This window comes from Herpailurus yagouaroundi, unplaced genomic scaffold (genome assembly GCF_014898765.1).
Source record: "Herpailurus yagouaroundi ecotype Mexico unplaced genomic scaffold, PumYag 194, whole genome shotgun sequence".
NCBI classification, from domain to species: Eukaryota; Metazoa; Chordata; class Mammalia; order Carnivora; family Felidae; genus Herpailurus; species Herpailurus yagouaroundi.
In genome coordinates, this window is record NW_024412425.1 from 1,648,537 (window position 1) to 1,662,954 (window position 14,418).

At 58.2% G+C, this 14,418-nt stretch overlaps 1 protein-coding gene across 1 annotated transcript in view; it reads right to left on the reverse strand.

Moving 5' to 3' along the window:
* Window positions 1-14,418, reverse strand: part of RYR1 (ryanodine receptor 1) — a 118,707-nt gene that overhangs the window by 57,068 nt on the left and 47,221 nt on the right. Inside the window, exons 41-63 of the mRNA XM_040445607.1 lie at window positions 14,227-14,359; window positions 13,725-13,819; window positions 12,313-12,448; window positions 11,897-12,083; window positions 11,698-11,806; window positions 11,178-11,298; window positions 10,912-11,081; window positions 9,602-9,822; window positions 9,423-9,513; window positions 8,400-8,540; window positions 7,831-7,994; window positions 7,635-7,713; window positions 7,270-7,359; window positions 6,654-6,794; window positions 6,183-6,257; window positions 6,008-6,083; window positions 5,582-5,705; window positions 4,873-4,988; window positions 3,242-3,309; window positions 3,015-3,136; window positions 2,483-2,532; window positions 2,007-2,067; window positions 1,662-1,900 (exon numbers count right to left, since the gene is read on the reverse strand). Of these exons, the coding sequence (XP_040301541.1) occupies window positions 1,662-1,900; window positions 2,007-2,067; window positions 2,483-2,532; window positions 3,015-3,136; window positions 3,242-3,309; window positions 4,873-4,988; window positions 5,582-5,705; window positions 6,008-6,083; window positions 6,183-6,257; window positions 6,654-6,794; window positions 7,270-7,359; window positions 7,635-7,713; window positions 7,831-7,994; window positions 8,400-8,540; window positions 9,423-9,513; window positions 9,602-9,822; window positions 10,912-11,081; window positions 11,178-11,298; window positions 11,698-11,806; window positions 11,897-12,083; window positions 12,313-12,448; window positions 13,725-13,819; window positions 14,227-14,359 (2,809 nt within the window). The remainder of the gene's footprint in view (window positions 1-1,661; window positions 1,901-2,006; window positions 2,068-2,482; window positions 2,533-3,014; window positions 3,137-3,241; window positions 3,310-4,872; window positions 4,989-5,581; window positions 5,706-6,007; window positions 6,084-6,182; window positions 6,258-6,653; window positions 6,795-7,269; window positions 7,360-7,634; window positions 7,714-7,830; window positions 7,995-8,399; window positions 8,541-9,422; window positions 9,514-9,601; window positions 9,823-10,911; window positions 11,082-11,177; window positions 11,299-11,697; window positions 11,807-11,896; window positions 12,084-12,312; window positions 12,449-13,724; window positions 13,820-14,226; window positions 14,360-14,418) is intronic.

A 14,418-nucleotide genomic window follows, 5' to 3' on the forward strand; every position in this document is an offset into this window, starting at 1 on the left:
TCTTCTGACTCTTCTGGACACTTGAAAATTCTCTAAATAGGGGCGCCTGGGTGGCTCAGCCGGTTGAGCGTCCGGCTTCGGCTCAGGTCATGATCTCTCGGTCTGTGAGTTCGAGCCCCGTGCCGGGCTCTGCGCTGACAGCTCGGAGCCTGGAGCCTGCTTCGGATTCTGTGTCTCCCTCTCTCTGTGCCCTACCCCACTCACTCTCTGTCTGTCTCTCCCTCTCACAAATAAATAAACATTAAAAAATTTTTTAATTCTCTGAACAAAACGTGAGGGTGGGGGAAGGGCCCCAACCACGTTCAGCTTTTCTTACTTTTAGCAAAAGGTTCTAATTTCAAAGAAACGGTGAACTGAGACATGGCTCAGCATCCGCCAATCCCCACGGCCCGTGGCCTGCTGGCCCGTCCTGGACACCTTCCCAGGGTGTTCCCTGGGCCCCTTGGCCCGACTGACCTTGGCATCTCCCCCAGACTCGTTACTGCTCCCAGTCCCTGTATCCTGGAGGCCCCACTATCCGAGTGTCGCAGGCCAGGGCCTTGGGCTTCACTCTGGATACCTCCCCGCCACCGCCCATCTCCTCGGCCTCCTGAACATCTCTCCCACCAGCCCCCCCGCCGGGCGGGCCCCCCCCCCCCCCCAGAATCCAGACCACATCTCATAAGGCTCTTTCTTTTGAGGACCTGACACTCCACTGGGTGTTGCATCTTGCCTGTGTCTCACTAACACACGGTGCACATTGTGCTCCCAGATCCCAGGCTGGGTCACACAACAGGTGTGCCATTCGGTAGCAGAAAAACGGCAGACGCTGCTAATAGACTCCCAATATCTGCTCTTAACATTTCTCTGCTCTTTAGGAACAGACCTCCAATGTTTAGCTGGACACGTGACCTCCCAGAATAAAGGCTACTTTCCCAGCCCCCCTTGCGGTGACATGTGGCCGCATGCTGAATTCTGGCCAACGAGATGGATGTAAGCAGGAGTGACACAGACCACATCTAGGTCGTTCTTGTAAAAGAATTGCAGTGCCCTCCTCTTTGCTTCCTCTCTCCTCTTACAGACTAGAATGGGGATGTAATGAACGCCGTGCCATCCGGGACCCTGCGGATAAAGGCAGTATTTCCAAGATGGCAGGGTAACAAGATGGAGAGAGCCTGGGCTTCTGACATGGTGATGCACTCACAAGTAGGCTCTTACATGAGAAAGAAATACACCCCTTTCTTGTTTAAGCTACAGTGACTTAGGGTCTTTTGTTAGAAGCTGCTGAACTCAGCGGTCTCTGGGTGGCTCGGTTGGTTAAGCGTCTGACTTCAGATCAGGTCATGATCTCACGGTTCATGGGTTCGAGCTCTGCGTCGGGCTCTGTGCTGACAGCTCAGAGCCTGAAGCCTGCTTCGGATTCTGTGTCTCCCTCTGTCTCTCCCCTCCCTTGCTCATACTCTGTCTCTGTCTCTCAAAATAAATAAACGTTAAAAAAAAAAAAAAAGCTGCCGAACTTATATCCTCATTAACTCATTCTGTCTCATTCTGTTACCTACCAATTCACTGAATGCACACTCAGACACCTGGGGATTCTGCCGGGCACACGGGGATGGCTGGCGTCAGCAGAACTGCACCCCACCCCCGGCCCTAGTCCTGCCCTTGGGGTCAGGGGTCCTTACGGATAACATCGTCTCCGAACTGGTGCTGGGCGATGTGCTGGAAAAGCGTGGTGAGGACCGGCAGCAGGGCCACCGTGGTGTAGGTGAGGTTCTGGCCCACACCCTTCACCTGCGTGCGTGCTTGGGACACCTTGCCCAGACGAAGGTTCTCCACCATCTTCTCGATGTCCTCTGAGGCGCTCTCAAAGAAGGAGCGGAGGCCGGCCTTCACGATCTCGGGGCCTGACTTCATCACCGTCCTAGGAGGGAAGCCGGGGCGCGCCAGTTCTGGAATCTGAGATTCGGGATTTCAGGAGGTCAAGGAGGACAGGGGTTTGGGGCGGGGGTGGCCACCAGGCCCCATACCTGGCATCCAGGGAGCGCGCCAGGATGTGAAGACAGTTGACCACAGCTGGGGCATCCGTCCCTGGGAAAGGGAGACGGGAGAGGGCGAAGGAAGGGCTACAAGGGCAGTGCCTCCCCCTACATCCACCTCCCCCCTGCCCCACCTCCACCTGGACCCCCACAGGACCTGGTCCTTCCCCAAACCCGCTCTGCCTGCACCTCCCCCATCCCAGCCCTGACCTTCGGGCCGTCACTGTCTGAGGATGAGTCTGTGTCCCCACCGGCCTGGGGGCTCCACGAGGGCAGGGCCCAGCGCTGTCCCAGGCACAGCCCTGTCCCTAGGACTACCCAGTCCATGTCTGGGTCCAGAGGAACAACACGGTGGAGGTTGTTCAAATCGAGGCCTGAACCGGGAGCTGTTTCTTCAGGGTGGGGTTGGAGATTGCAGGGAGGGAGGGAAGGTTAGAGAGAAGAACTGGGGGCGGGGAGCTACTTACCAAAGAGAGAAACTCGGTGCCGTACAAGAGCCGCAAGCTTGCAGAAGAGGCTGAAGAAAGAAAGGGACATAAGGACGGGGGAAACAGACAGTGAGGACACCACGGGACAAGGACAGCAGCGGCACAGTTAGGGACAGGGACAGAGGGACAGAAGACACAGCCAGGAGGACATAGGATGGTGGAGAAGAGAACAGAGGTGACAGGAAGGGTAGGGAAGGGGCAGAGAGATGAGCAAGCTTGAGAGTAACGGGCAGACACGGGGGTGCTGGGGGGTGGGGAGGCTGGTCTGCCTTTCTGACAGGGCGACCAATTCGTCCCAGTTGCCCGAAAGTCCTACATCCTGGGAGACCCCTCGGTCCTGGGCACAAGAGGACAGGGAGTCACCCTCACCCTTCAGTCACCTCTGTAGGTAGAGTGGTCAGTGCCCAACACCCAGGACAGAGCCCAGACAGTCCCAGGTTGGGAGGACAGGGTCCAGGATTGCAATCCTGTGAGGTCAGGAGACGGGGTCAGGGGTCACAGGGTAGCCCACCTGGTGATCATTTCCTTCTCCTTGTTGGAGGCGTGGCCACCACTGCCCAGCACTTTGGCCGGTGTGGACAGGAAATAGAGGCAGTGGTTGGTGAAGTACTGGTTTATCAAAGGGAGCAGGATCTGGGGGTGGGGTGGGGAAGAGACGAGGCGGGCTGGGTGAAGGGGGACTGGGTGAAGGGGCCCACCAGTCCCCAGCCCCCTCCAGCTTCTCAGTCCACCTCTCACCTTGGCAAAGAATTTAATCTCCTGTTCGTGGGGGGACTTCTCCACTCGTCCACTGCTGACCACAGCCTCTGGTGGCGGAGGGAAAAGAGAGGTGATGGTGGGTTCAAGGCTGGGGAACTCAGAAGGTGCCTCGGGAGGGAGGGGACTCGAGGGTTAAGGGAGGAAAAGATGGGAGATTAATGCTTGGTATAAAGCCACCTCTGTTGGCTTTGAGGTAAACCTCTCTCTCCTGTCTTTCCTGTGTTTCCCCCTGACTCCTTGATCAAGCCCTTCCTGCGGCTGAAAATGGGGAAGAGGATAAACTAGGATGGAGTAAGGTCATGGAACATCCGCTTCCTCACCAGCCCTCTTCTTCCTGAACTTCAGTACTTGGCACTGAGTCAATGTGGAATGAATGAATGAATGAATGAACAAAACAAGAAGTCAATGTTGACAGACTAGAATTAATTTTAAAGCAGAAGTCAATTTCAGGTAATAATAACAGTGACAGTAAATAATTAATGAAAATAATAATGCTAATAATGTCCCTGGCCCTCGCACGATCTCCTCCCAACTTGGAGGTCTGTACAGTTGGTCCCCCTCCTTCATTTTACAGATGAGGGAACTGAGATGAAATAACTCAGCGCAGGTCACCCAGCAAGAACAGGACAGAACTGTGACTGGTTATGGTGGACAGATAGGGAAACTGAAGCACAGAGAGGAGAGGGAGTTGCCGAGAGGCGCTCAGCATGGAGGATCAGCATGTGGGATTCGAGGTGAGGTGTGTGAGTGTGTCCTGCTGTGCCACTCATCTGAGGGGGTCTGGGGGTCCTGGGTGGCTCTCAGGGGGAGTGTTGGGATCTCTGGGGGAAGCTGGGAGGGATTCTAGGGGCCAGCTGTGATTCTTAGTGGGGTGTAAGAGGCACGTATGGGGCACACCAACAGCCTCCATCCCCAAAAGAGACCCAGAATCTGCCCAATCCTCACCCTCTTTGGTCCCTACGCCCACAATCTGTCCCTAATGCAGCCAAGGGGAGTCTGTGAACACCTGAAGCAGGTCAGGGCTCTCTCCTGCTCAGAACCCTCCCGTGGTGCTATTCCACTTGGGGTAAAAAGCCACCTCCCTATGCCTGCAAAGCCCTACGTGATCTGCCCCGTCTCCTCCCGCTGTCCACACTCAGTCACCCTGCTTCAGCCAGTTGGGCCTCCTGTCTCCCCAGGGACTTCTCAGAACCTTCACACTGGCTGTTCCTCTGCCTGGAATACTCTCCTCAGATGTATGGCCAGCCCCCTCCCAGCTCCTTCAAGGTCTTCCCAATTACTCTATTTAAAATTTAAAGGGCTCCACTCCCCAACCCCCCCCCCCCCCAACTCCCAGTCTTCCTTAGCTGGTTCTAGTGTATTCTTCTTCCCCAAACACTAACTGCCTTCTAAAAACGTAAGGTATCTGACATTAATCGTCTGAAGGCACCACAGGGATGTAAACGCAGGAGGACAAGGATCTTTGTCTCGTTCGCTGCTGTGTTCTCAACACCTGGAAGGAACAGTGTCTGGCACAATAATGAGGTGAGGGGAGGGAAGGAGAAATGCATGCGCCGGGTCCTTGGGTGAACCTGCAGGCATGGCAGGCATGGGGAGGGACCCCCCCGTACCCAGGTGGGCGATGAACTCCTGGGAAATGTCCATCCAGCGCAGCAACTGCTGCAGGAAGCCAAAGGCGAACCGTTTCTCGATGGAAGACGTGTCCAGCTCCATGTCCTTAAGGCCTCTGCGTGGACAGTCAGAGAGGAGTCAGCCCTGTTCCCCGCTCCTCTCCAGTTCCCCTCTGCTTTCCTACGGCCGGCCGCTGCAGGCTTCTGCCCCACGCCAGGTCCCCCTCAAGGTCCTAGCAGTTCCCTGGCCCCGCCTCTCCTCCTCAGGCCCCGCCTCCCCTCAGGCCCCGCCCTCTTAGCCTTCTGTCATCCCCGGCCTTGGCTCTCCTCCCAGGCCTAGCCCCTCCCCTCTCTGGCCCCAAACAGTCCCCCAAGCCCCACCCTCTTAGCCTCCTCCCCTCCCAGGTCCTAACTCTTCTCCCGAGGCCCCACCCTCCCGGCCCCCCACTCTCTGACCTTGCTCCCCGCTCTGAGAAGGCCCCCCCATCTTGGCTTCCTCTCCCCTGGCCCCTCCCCCACTCTCCAGGGCCCACCCTCGTAGCCACCTCCTTTCTCTGGCCCCACCTCTGCTCTCCGGGCCCCACCCCTCTCAGCCACCTCCCTTCCCTGGCTCCGCCGCTTTCCCCCAGCCCAGCTTTCCCCAGTTTTGGCCTGGCTCGTTCCTCTCACATTCCCCGCCCCTCCCTGGCCGGGCTTGCAGCCCACGTGCCTGGTGACAGCATAGCCGTTCATCTGCAGGAACTTTAGCAGTTCCTGGGCCTTCTCTCGGTCTCGTGCCTTCTCCTTGGCTGTCAGTGTGTCGTAGGGGACCAGCAGGGGGTGGGTCCCACCACCTGGAGCCGCAAAGACCAGAAATCAGAGGACTGGGGAGACCCAGGCCACTCTCACTGAAGTGGTTCTTGCTGCTGAGAGCACGCATAATTAGAGTAATAAAAACAGAGGTAAGAGAACCGAATCATGGCTTTCAGAGGATCGTCATATGCTCACCACAGCCCTATGGTAGTAGATGTTGTTATTATCGGTGGCGAAAGCAATGGTTCAAAGTCACACAACTCTAACTTAAGCCCTTGGGACTCTGGAGTTAGGGGACTTCGGTGAAGAGGGGCCTGTGCGGGGACGGGACGGACGCTCTCACCCTTGGCCTCCAGCTCCTGCTTCTTCTTCCGTCCCCACGTGTTGTGGTAATTTTCCGCCAGTTGTTCTGCCATGGCCTGGAATGGACGAAAGAGTCAAGGCCCGGACTCAGAGGATGTCCTTCTCAACCCCAACAAACACCTCCATGCCTCTAGATAAAGGATCAGGGGTTTCACCTGCAGCTCCCGGGACAGGGTAACTCCGCTGAGGTCCGGGGGCTGGGGGTTGTAGCCTTCTCGCGGATCATAAGTCTGGGAGGACGAGGGAGAAATGGGGGTGCTTGATGGACTAGCAGGAAGTCCGGGCCCCAACACAGTTTACCTCCTCCACTGGCCCTAGACCCCTACTCTTCGCCCCCCCCCCCCCCCCCCCAAGGCCCTGTCGCTAAGTCACGCCCTCCTCTCCTCGGCCCTTCGCAGTTCTTCAGACCCACGCCCACTCCCTTCCCAGATCTCTCAGCCTTGGCGGGCATCTGGCTCCGGGCCTCCAAGATTTCCCTGACCCCCGCCCCCCCTCCCCCCACGTCCTTTCCTTGGCCCTTCTCCCTTCTCAACCCCACCTCCCGCCTGGCCCCACACTCTCCTGCCCCCGCCCCCGCCGCTCACCACCTCCCATGACCCCGCCCCCTGCCCCGGCCCCGCCCCCACCTGGGCACTTTGGGATATCTTCCGCGTTTTCTTCTTTTCTGTCTTCTCCTCTTCTCCCTCCCTGGCCTTCTCTATCGTCCATTCCCAAGCAATCATGGCCTTCAAGGACTCCTTGATGGGCCAACGGTAAATCTCTTTGTCCTGGGGTGGACAGGAAGGCGTGGAGGTGGTGAGATGGCATGGGAGGGAGATAGAGGGAGGAGTCCCTGCCTCAGCCTTACTGGCCTCCAGTGTCCTAAGAAGTGGAAAGCCTCGACTACGTGGCTAGGAGGAAGTGGTCCAGCTCGGATTCGAACTCCGGTCTCTTACCTGCTCTGTAACAGAGTCTCCCAAACAAAACTCTCATGATCTCATTTTACTCTGGAGACTCCGAGAAGTTAAATGGCACAGTCAAGGAATCAAATCCAGTCTGACTCTTTCTAAGAGAAGGAACACTAGAAGTCCGGGGTCTGGGGAGGCAGCCACGTTTGAGGGAAGGCAAAGTCCATGCATGCGGAGCCCTAACCCGCAGCCCCAGCTACATCCAAGCTGATGAAGCTGCCTCGCTCCTCTCTGAACGCTCGAATTTGGAGGTTTCATTTTGGACCCTCAGCATTGGGCCCTGAGATTTGCTCACCTTCTCTGAAAAGGTCTTATAGGGCCTCAGCATGGGGTGGGTCTTCAGTTCCTCATCTATGTTCTCCCCATAGGACCAGTTGTTCTGGATCTGGAGGTGGAGAGGGGACAGGTCGCACCACCGTGGAGAGGGGGGCGGGGGGCAGGATGAGGAGGAGAGAGCAGCCCGGGAGACACAGAGGGGAAACCCTGGAGGGGCGGAGGGCTCTGGAAGAGGCTTTGGGGTCTCAGGAGAGTTTGGGGTCCCAGGGAAATCTGGGGCCTCAGGGAAGACCTGGGTCTGGGGTGGGGGGGGCAGGTGGGGTCTTGAGAAAGGCTGGCAGGAACGGGGGCTGCTGGGGGGTGAGGGAGGACCCTGACGCCAACCTTGTCGAAGGCCCACTTCTCATGTGTGTACTCCGCAAACTTGTTGATGAAGGAGTCCAGCTTCTCCGGGATGATCACACTATTAGGGGGCATAGGGTGGGCAGATGTTAGCGCTGGCCCATCCTTCCATGTCTGAATCCTTCTCCCTCTCCCGGTCCCCAGTCCCCACCCCGCTCCTGCCCCCAGGCCTCCTCACTTGAGGGTCTCCACGGGCCGAGGGTCAAAGTTGCCTTCAGCATCCACCGTGGCCTTTTTCTCGGCCTTGGATGAATATGAGGCGTCCACGTAGTCGGGGGGCAGGGCCCCTGCGATGGCGCACAGACAGGGCATGGCCATGCGGTATAGCTCTGGATCATACTTCTGGGGATGCCGGGGAGGAGGGGTCACTGCAGGCTTGGCTGAGCCTTCAAATCCTGGAGCCCTAGGGCCTCAAACTCACCCCTCTACTAATCAACCCCTCTTCCCTGAGCCCCCAGACATCAGTTATGGTCTCTCTCCCTGAAACCCAAACCTCAGCCCACCTGGACCCTCCAAACCACCCCGGCATCACCCCTCTCCAAGCCCCCAGACTAGCGCCCATCGCCTCTTCTGTAACAGCCAAACCAGAGACCCAACTCCTAGATTCTCCTGGATCCAAACCTGCAGAACTAGCTCCCTCCCTGAACCCCCGAATTTGGTAATTTCATTCTGGACACCCCCCCCCCACTTTGGCCCCCAAGCCCTCCAAGCAGGCTCCTTTCGGCGCCCCCCCCCACGTGCCCGGACCTTGTGGGCCAGTGAGTCAAAGATGCCCCAGAAGAGTTTACGGGTGAGGTGCAGCTCTTCCTCTGAGGTGACCCCGAAGCTAGCCCAGCCTGTGGGGAGGCAGTAATACTTCCAGCAGCGCTCATAGTGGTTGGTGAGGAGCTGGGTGGGAGCAAGAGGGCGACACACAAATGAGGGGCGTGTAGTAGGTGGCCGGCAAAAGCAAAGCCAAGGAGGCCGGGGGCTTTTAGATTATGAAGGGGACGTGGGTCATGCAGGTACTAAGGGAAAGTGCTTATTGGGGAGTGGTCTGGAGCCGTTTATGATGCAAATTAAGCGCTCTAACTTGGAGTCAGGATAGGCATTGGGCCAGGGCCGGATTTGTCTGGTGTCGTTTTATGCAAGTATGTTAAGATTAATCCACGGGTAGGGTTGTGTGCAAATGGACGTATGGACAGAGTGATCTGCGCTTCTGTGAATTACCATGGCGGGCAAATACACGCAGAGCCCCATGCAAATATATGGTAATTGGGAAGAGGACCTCCACATCCAATAGGCAGGTTGGGGGTTGATTTAGATGTATTATGTAAATGTATTATGTAAATCAGTCCAGACAAGGGGTGTCTCCTTATGCAAACCAGCATGCAAACGAAAAAACTAACAGGAAAGAGTGCGAATATTCAGAATAGCTGTGGTGCTATGTATTCAGATGAATGCACTCGTTGGAAAAGCGTAAGGCTGGTGGTCTGGGCGTGAGAGTAAGCGCGCTGATTAGGAAAAGCGGTGTGCTCATGCAAAGACGTGCTAATCTAGGCGAGGACTGGCTCACTGTTAGGCAAATTAAACGCTAACTAGGGAGCGTAAGAGGCACCGACGACGCCAAGCGACCGTCCTGGAAATCCTAGTACGGCAATGAGACCGCCTCAGAGGTTTCCGTGGGGACGCCGCCCTCGCTTGGCAGGTTAACGGGGCCGGGCGGTGCGTCACAGAAGAGCCCCGAGGCGGCCCGAGGGCGGCGCACGCCGGAGAGGGCTCAACCCTCACCTTGAGCGGCATCTTGGCGAACTCGTTAAGGATGGGCACGTCGAACACCAGGCGCCTTAGCAGGTGCTGCAGCATGGACGGGCGGATGTACCTGCGGAGACAGGCGCGGGGCGGTGGGGGTCTCGCCCCCAGGCCGGCCGCCCCCCGCGGCCCCGCCCCCGCCCCCGGCCCCGCCCCACCTGCAGAGAGACATGAGACATTCCTCGATGACGTCGCGCTGCGCCTTGGTGAGCGAGCGGCCGCGGGACAGGCGGTACACCGTGTGAAGCATGGAGTCCACCATGATGGCGCGGTGCTCCGTCCCCGCGAAGAGCGGCGCACACTTGGTGATGAGCGGCAGCACCGCCAGGCACAGGTAGCGGTTCAGCGCCAGCGCCATCTCCGTGGTGCTGAAAGTGGCCTGGGGAGCACAGCGGGGGGGGGGGGGGGGGGCTCAGGCCCGCTTCGCGCTCCTGGGGTCGCCCTGGCTTCGGACCTTCCCCCCACACCTGCTCCTCCCAGTCTCTGTGATCTCTTGCAACCATGCAAATTTTCAAACCCACCGCAGCCGAGGCGCCAAGTAGTGAGCCCTCGTTACCCAGAGTAGACAGCCCTGCAGACAAAGTTCTGCATGCTTACGTCCTCTCCCTCACCTTTCTTCCTGTGATACTTTTATACAATCCCAGCCATTTACCACCCATAGACATTCAGCTTTGTGTCTCCGTTCAGACACCTGCTCTCGTTTCACACCCCACGCTGCCGTTTTCGCACCTAACAGAATTAACAACCGCGTAAAGTCCTTCACCAGCTTTCTCCAAGCGTCTCACTTGTAGCCGGGATTGTTTGGATCAGGGCACCAGGAAGGCCCCCCTACTGCATTTGGCTGCTGGGTCTCAGGTCTTTTCATCTGTAACGGTCTCCTTTCCTCCTCTTTTCAATGCTATTTATTTGCTAGAAAAACTGGATCATTTATCCACGGAGTTTCCCATACTTTGGTTTGGGCTGGTCACGTCCACTCACTGTCTCCAATGCCTCGCCTGCCAGACCCTCGTAAACCCTCGCCAGTAAGGCTTTTACCCCACCGCCTCACTGAAAGTGCTCATCGAGGTCACCAGTGACCTCCATTTGGCCACACCAGTGGTCAGTTCTCAGTCTTCATCTTACTCGGCCTTGTCCCCTACTATTCTCTAACTATATAACTATTGAATATCTATATAACTGCTATCGTTGCTGTTGAGCGCAGGTCTTTGTCTCCTTGGTGCTTGAGCCATCGCCGAGAATGATCATTTCTCAAATAAGAAAGATGAGATGTTGAAGATCTCCACCCACCCTCGCCCAGGACGCGGAGTTCCTCTTGGTTTCGCTTTCTATCTTGATGGGGGGTGGGGAGGGAGGATTATGATATGTACACATGCCCAGAACAAACAGAAGCGCTGCCGCTGTGCCCTTGACCATCCTGCACCCTCACGGGCGGTGGGGAGGGTGGCTCGGCAGGGGCGGGGGTGCTCACCGTGTCCAGCGAGGCGGCCGCCCGCATGTCGGGCAGGAACCCCACGTCCAGCACGTGCAGCAGGAAGTCCTGGTTCTCGATGCCATACACCCGGTCCAGGAAGAGCACCATGGACGCCTTGTGGTCCGGCACGAAAGATGCCGACATCTTTGGCTGTACCAGAGCCCCGTCTGCGGGCCACGAGGGCAGGGGGTCAGGGTTGCCCTTCGGCCCCACCCGCTCCCTCCCCAGCCTCCCTTCCTTGCCGAGTCCTGCCCCCTCTGCACCTTTGCCCAGCGTGGGGATCTGCAGCGGGAGGCTGATGATGCCCACAAGGTCATCCAGGGGCACGAGGGAGCGCAGGATGGCGCGGATCCGCAGGGCCTCACCCTTGCCGGCTTGGATTAGCTGGAAGATGGAAGGGGGCACGTCATCCAGCACCCTCTGCCCCATTTGGTCGTTAGTCCACCCATCCCTTCCTGACCCACCGGCAGGCAGAGCAGGACTCCTCGTGGGGCGAGCTCTCGAACTCCCAGCCCTGACTCCTCTGCTCCTAGTGCTCCTCTACTGAAGCCCCGACTGTCCCTGGCTCTCAGTGCTTGGTCGCGCCCCCCCCCCCCCCACTGGACTGGGAGTTCCGTGAGAGCCAGGCCTAGGGCAGTCTTGGTCACTGGTGTCTCCCCAGGATTGGCTAGCCTAAGACCACCCACATCACGAGAGCTCCGTCAGTGTCGTCAAGTGCCCGACTGAAGAGGTTCGAGGTCGCCCAGGCGTGCCCCTCCCTGTCCCTGGACCTCCAGCTCTCACATGCATCTCCGGCGCACAGCGTCCCAGCAGGTCGATCAAGGCAGCGTAGAAGGACATGATGGCGTGCCCCAGATGCACCCGGCTGTCCTCGGGGGGCTCCTCCCCAAAGCTGCAGAAGGAGGGGGGTGGCGTGTGGGGGAGGCAGCAAGGGGCATGGGGAAGTTGGGCTCTGCCGCTGAGAAGGGGGTGGGAGACTCACTGCTCACGCCGCCGGTCCCTGCGGACGCCCGGGCCATCCCGCGCCGGGTCCTCAGAGATGCGAATGGCCTCTTCGATGGCGGCCAGCAGCCCAGAGCCGCCCTCACCCCGCAGGGCAGGCCCGAAGCACTCGGGCTTGCGGATGAGCAGCCGCACCACCACGTTGGCGTTCTCCTCCACACTCTCACCTGGTGGCTCCGGCGGGTCCAGAGGCCTCATGAGCCGCTGCCCCGGGGACCCTGCCCCAGCAGCCCAGGACCCAGCACCTCAAGGGTTAACCCCGGGCCCCCACTGGCCTCTGGACCCTGCCCCAGCCCGCCTGGAGGAATCCCTGCCGGGGACCACACCCTGAGGGAGGCTGGCTGGGTCGGGGACCCTGGCCTCCTGTCCCGCCGCCACCGCCAACTCCTGACTCACCGTTGACGAAGACGGCGAAGCGCAAAAAGTCCAGGTAGCGCTCACCGCCAATAGGGTTCCAGCCGATGTCTGGGTACCCTTTGGCCAGGAGCATAGGGCAGCTTTGAAGGCCACAACCCGCCAGGTAGGACACGACCTGGGAGTGGAGACGGGCTCAGACCGAGGCCAGACCCGCACCACCTCCTCCCCAAGGCTCCCTTCCCTGCCCATCGCTGGAGCTCTGTGACCTCATTCACGTCTGGATCTCTCGGTGAACGATAATCCTCACCCTGAGCCCTCACCTCCCACCTGGACCGTCACGTGGTCTCCTTCCTGGGTTCCCTGCTCCCCCAGTCTATCCCACGCAGAGAAGGACCCTGCAAACAGCCTGAGTCAGGCCACGTCCCTTCCCTGCTTGGAACCCTCCTGTGGCGCCATCTCGCTCCAGGTAAAATGCAGAGGCCCCACAAGACCCTCTGCACAATCTTCCCTGTCACCTCCCTGCCCTCACTTCCCACCCCTAACCCCTCACTCCCCCTGCTCTAACCAAACTGGTCTCAAACTCATGAAGTTCACTTCTGCCTCGGGGTCTTTGCACTGGCGGTTCCCCTGCCTGGAATGCTCTTCCCCTGATGTCCGCATGGCCCCTCTCCTCCTTCAGAGCTTTACTTGAAAGTCACTTTCTCAGTGAGGCATTCTCTGATCACACTTGTCTAAACTTGGACACCCTCCTGACACTTGATGTTTCTTTCCCCTGCTCACTTTTTTCATCCTTAACACTCGTCACTAGCTAATACACTATATGTTTTACTTATTTATCTTGTTTATTATTCATCTTCCCAACTAGAACGTCAGCTTCATGAGGACAAGAATTTTTGATTGTCTCAATCACTGTAGTACCCCTGCTGCCTTGGTCAGGTCTGGCACATAGTAGGTGCTCAGTAAATGTTTGTTGACCGAGTAATACTATTCGAGCAGATAACTCTTGTTGAGTGCTTACTGTTTTATCAATGGTTTCATGGACTAACCCATTCTGTGCTCGGAATAACCCTATTGGATTATTATATTCATTCTACAGATGAGGAGACAGGGGCCTGGAGAATTTAAGTCACTTGTCCAAGGCCACACAGCAAGGGAGCAAGGGGAGTTATTGTAAGGTGCTGAACTCTAGAGCCCATGCCCTTCGTTGCTATACACAGTAGTGGGGGGGGGGGGGAGTCCGGGGGGGGGGCAAGGAATGTGCCAAGGTCATGCAGCTGCGGGAGGGTGAAGCGTGGATTTGCACTCGGCCCTGTGATGAGTGACTGGGCCCTTGCTCTTTCCCTGCAAATTATTCCCCCTCTGATTCAATCCCGGACCATCCCACAGACTGGCTCCCAAATTAGCAGGTGCCCCAAGGGGCCAGGTGGAGGCCAGGCCTCCTCCTTCCACACCTTCTCCAGGTCCTGCTCCTGCAATGCCAAGGCCAGCTCATTGTTGTCGATGACAGAGGCAGCTGCCACGTCCAGAGGCGTGGAGCCCTGCATGCCTGTGAGGACAAGAGGCAGAGAGAGTGCTCTTCAGAGGTATGTAGGTGACAGTCTCACTCCTGCTTGTCTCACCTCCTCTTGGAAGCCCTCCTTGACCGTCCCTTTTACAGCCTGGGTCAGGTGCCTCCACTGGCCCGTGCTTCCCCAGTCCGGGGCTGAGCACCCTGGGCTGTCACTGTGTGTCCTCCATGCTGCACTGTGGGCCCTGTGAGGGCCAGGGTCACGGCTGTCTGGGTGGACCCTCAGCACCGCTCATTAAGGGCTACCTCCAGGGTGGGTTGAGAGTGAGTGTTTGTTGAATGACCGAACGGGTGAGCGAGCCAGCAGAGATGGATGCCTGGATAGACTGCTGAGCGTGGGCCCCGGGGGACAGCTCTCCCTCCACCGCGGGCTGGGGTGTTCTCACCCAGGCCAATGCCACTGTTCTCCAGCAGATAGCTCAGGTGGTCGAACATGGAGCGCTGGTTCTGCCGGCTGATGCGACAGAAGTAGCAGAGGAAGCGGCAGCAGCTCGTGACCATCTTGGGGAAGCGGATCTCCTGGGGCGGGCAGAGCGGGCCGCTGGTCAGTGCCTCCCCCCGTGGCCCCCTGCCCTGAG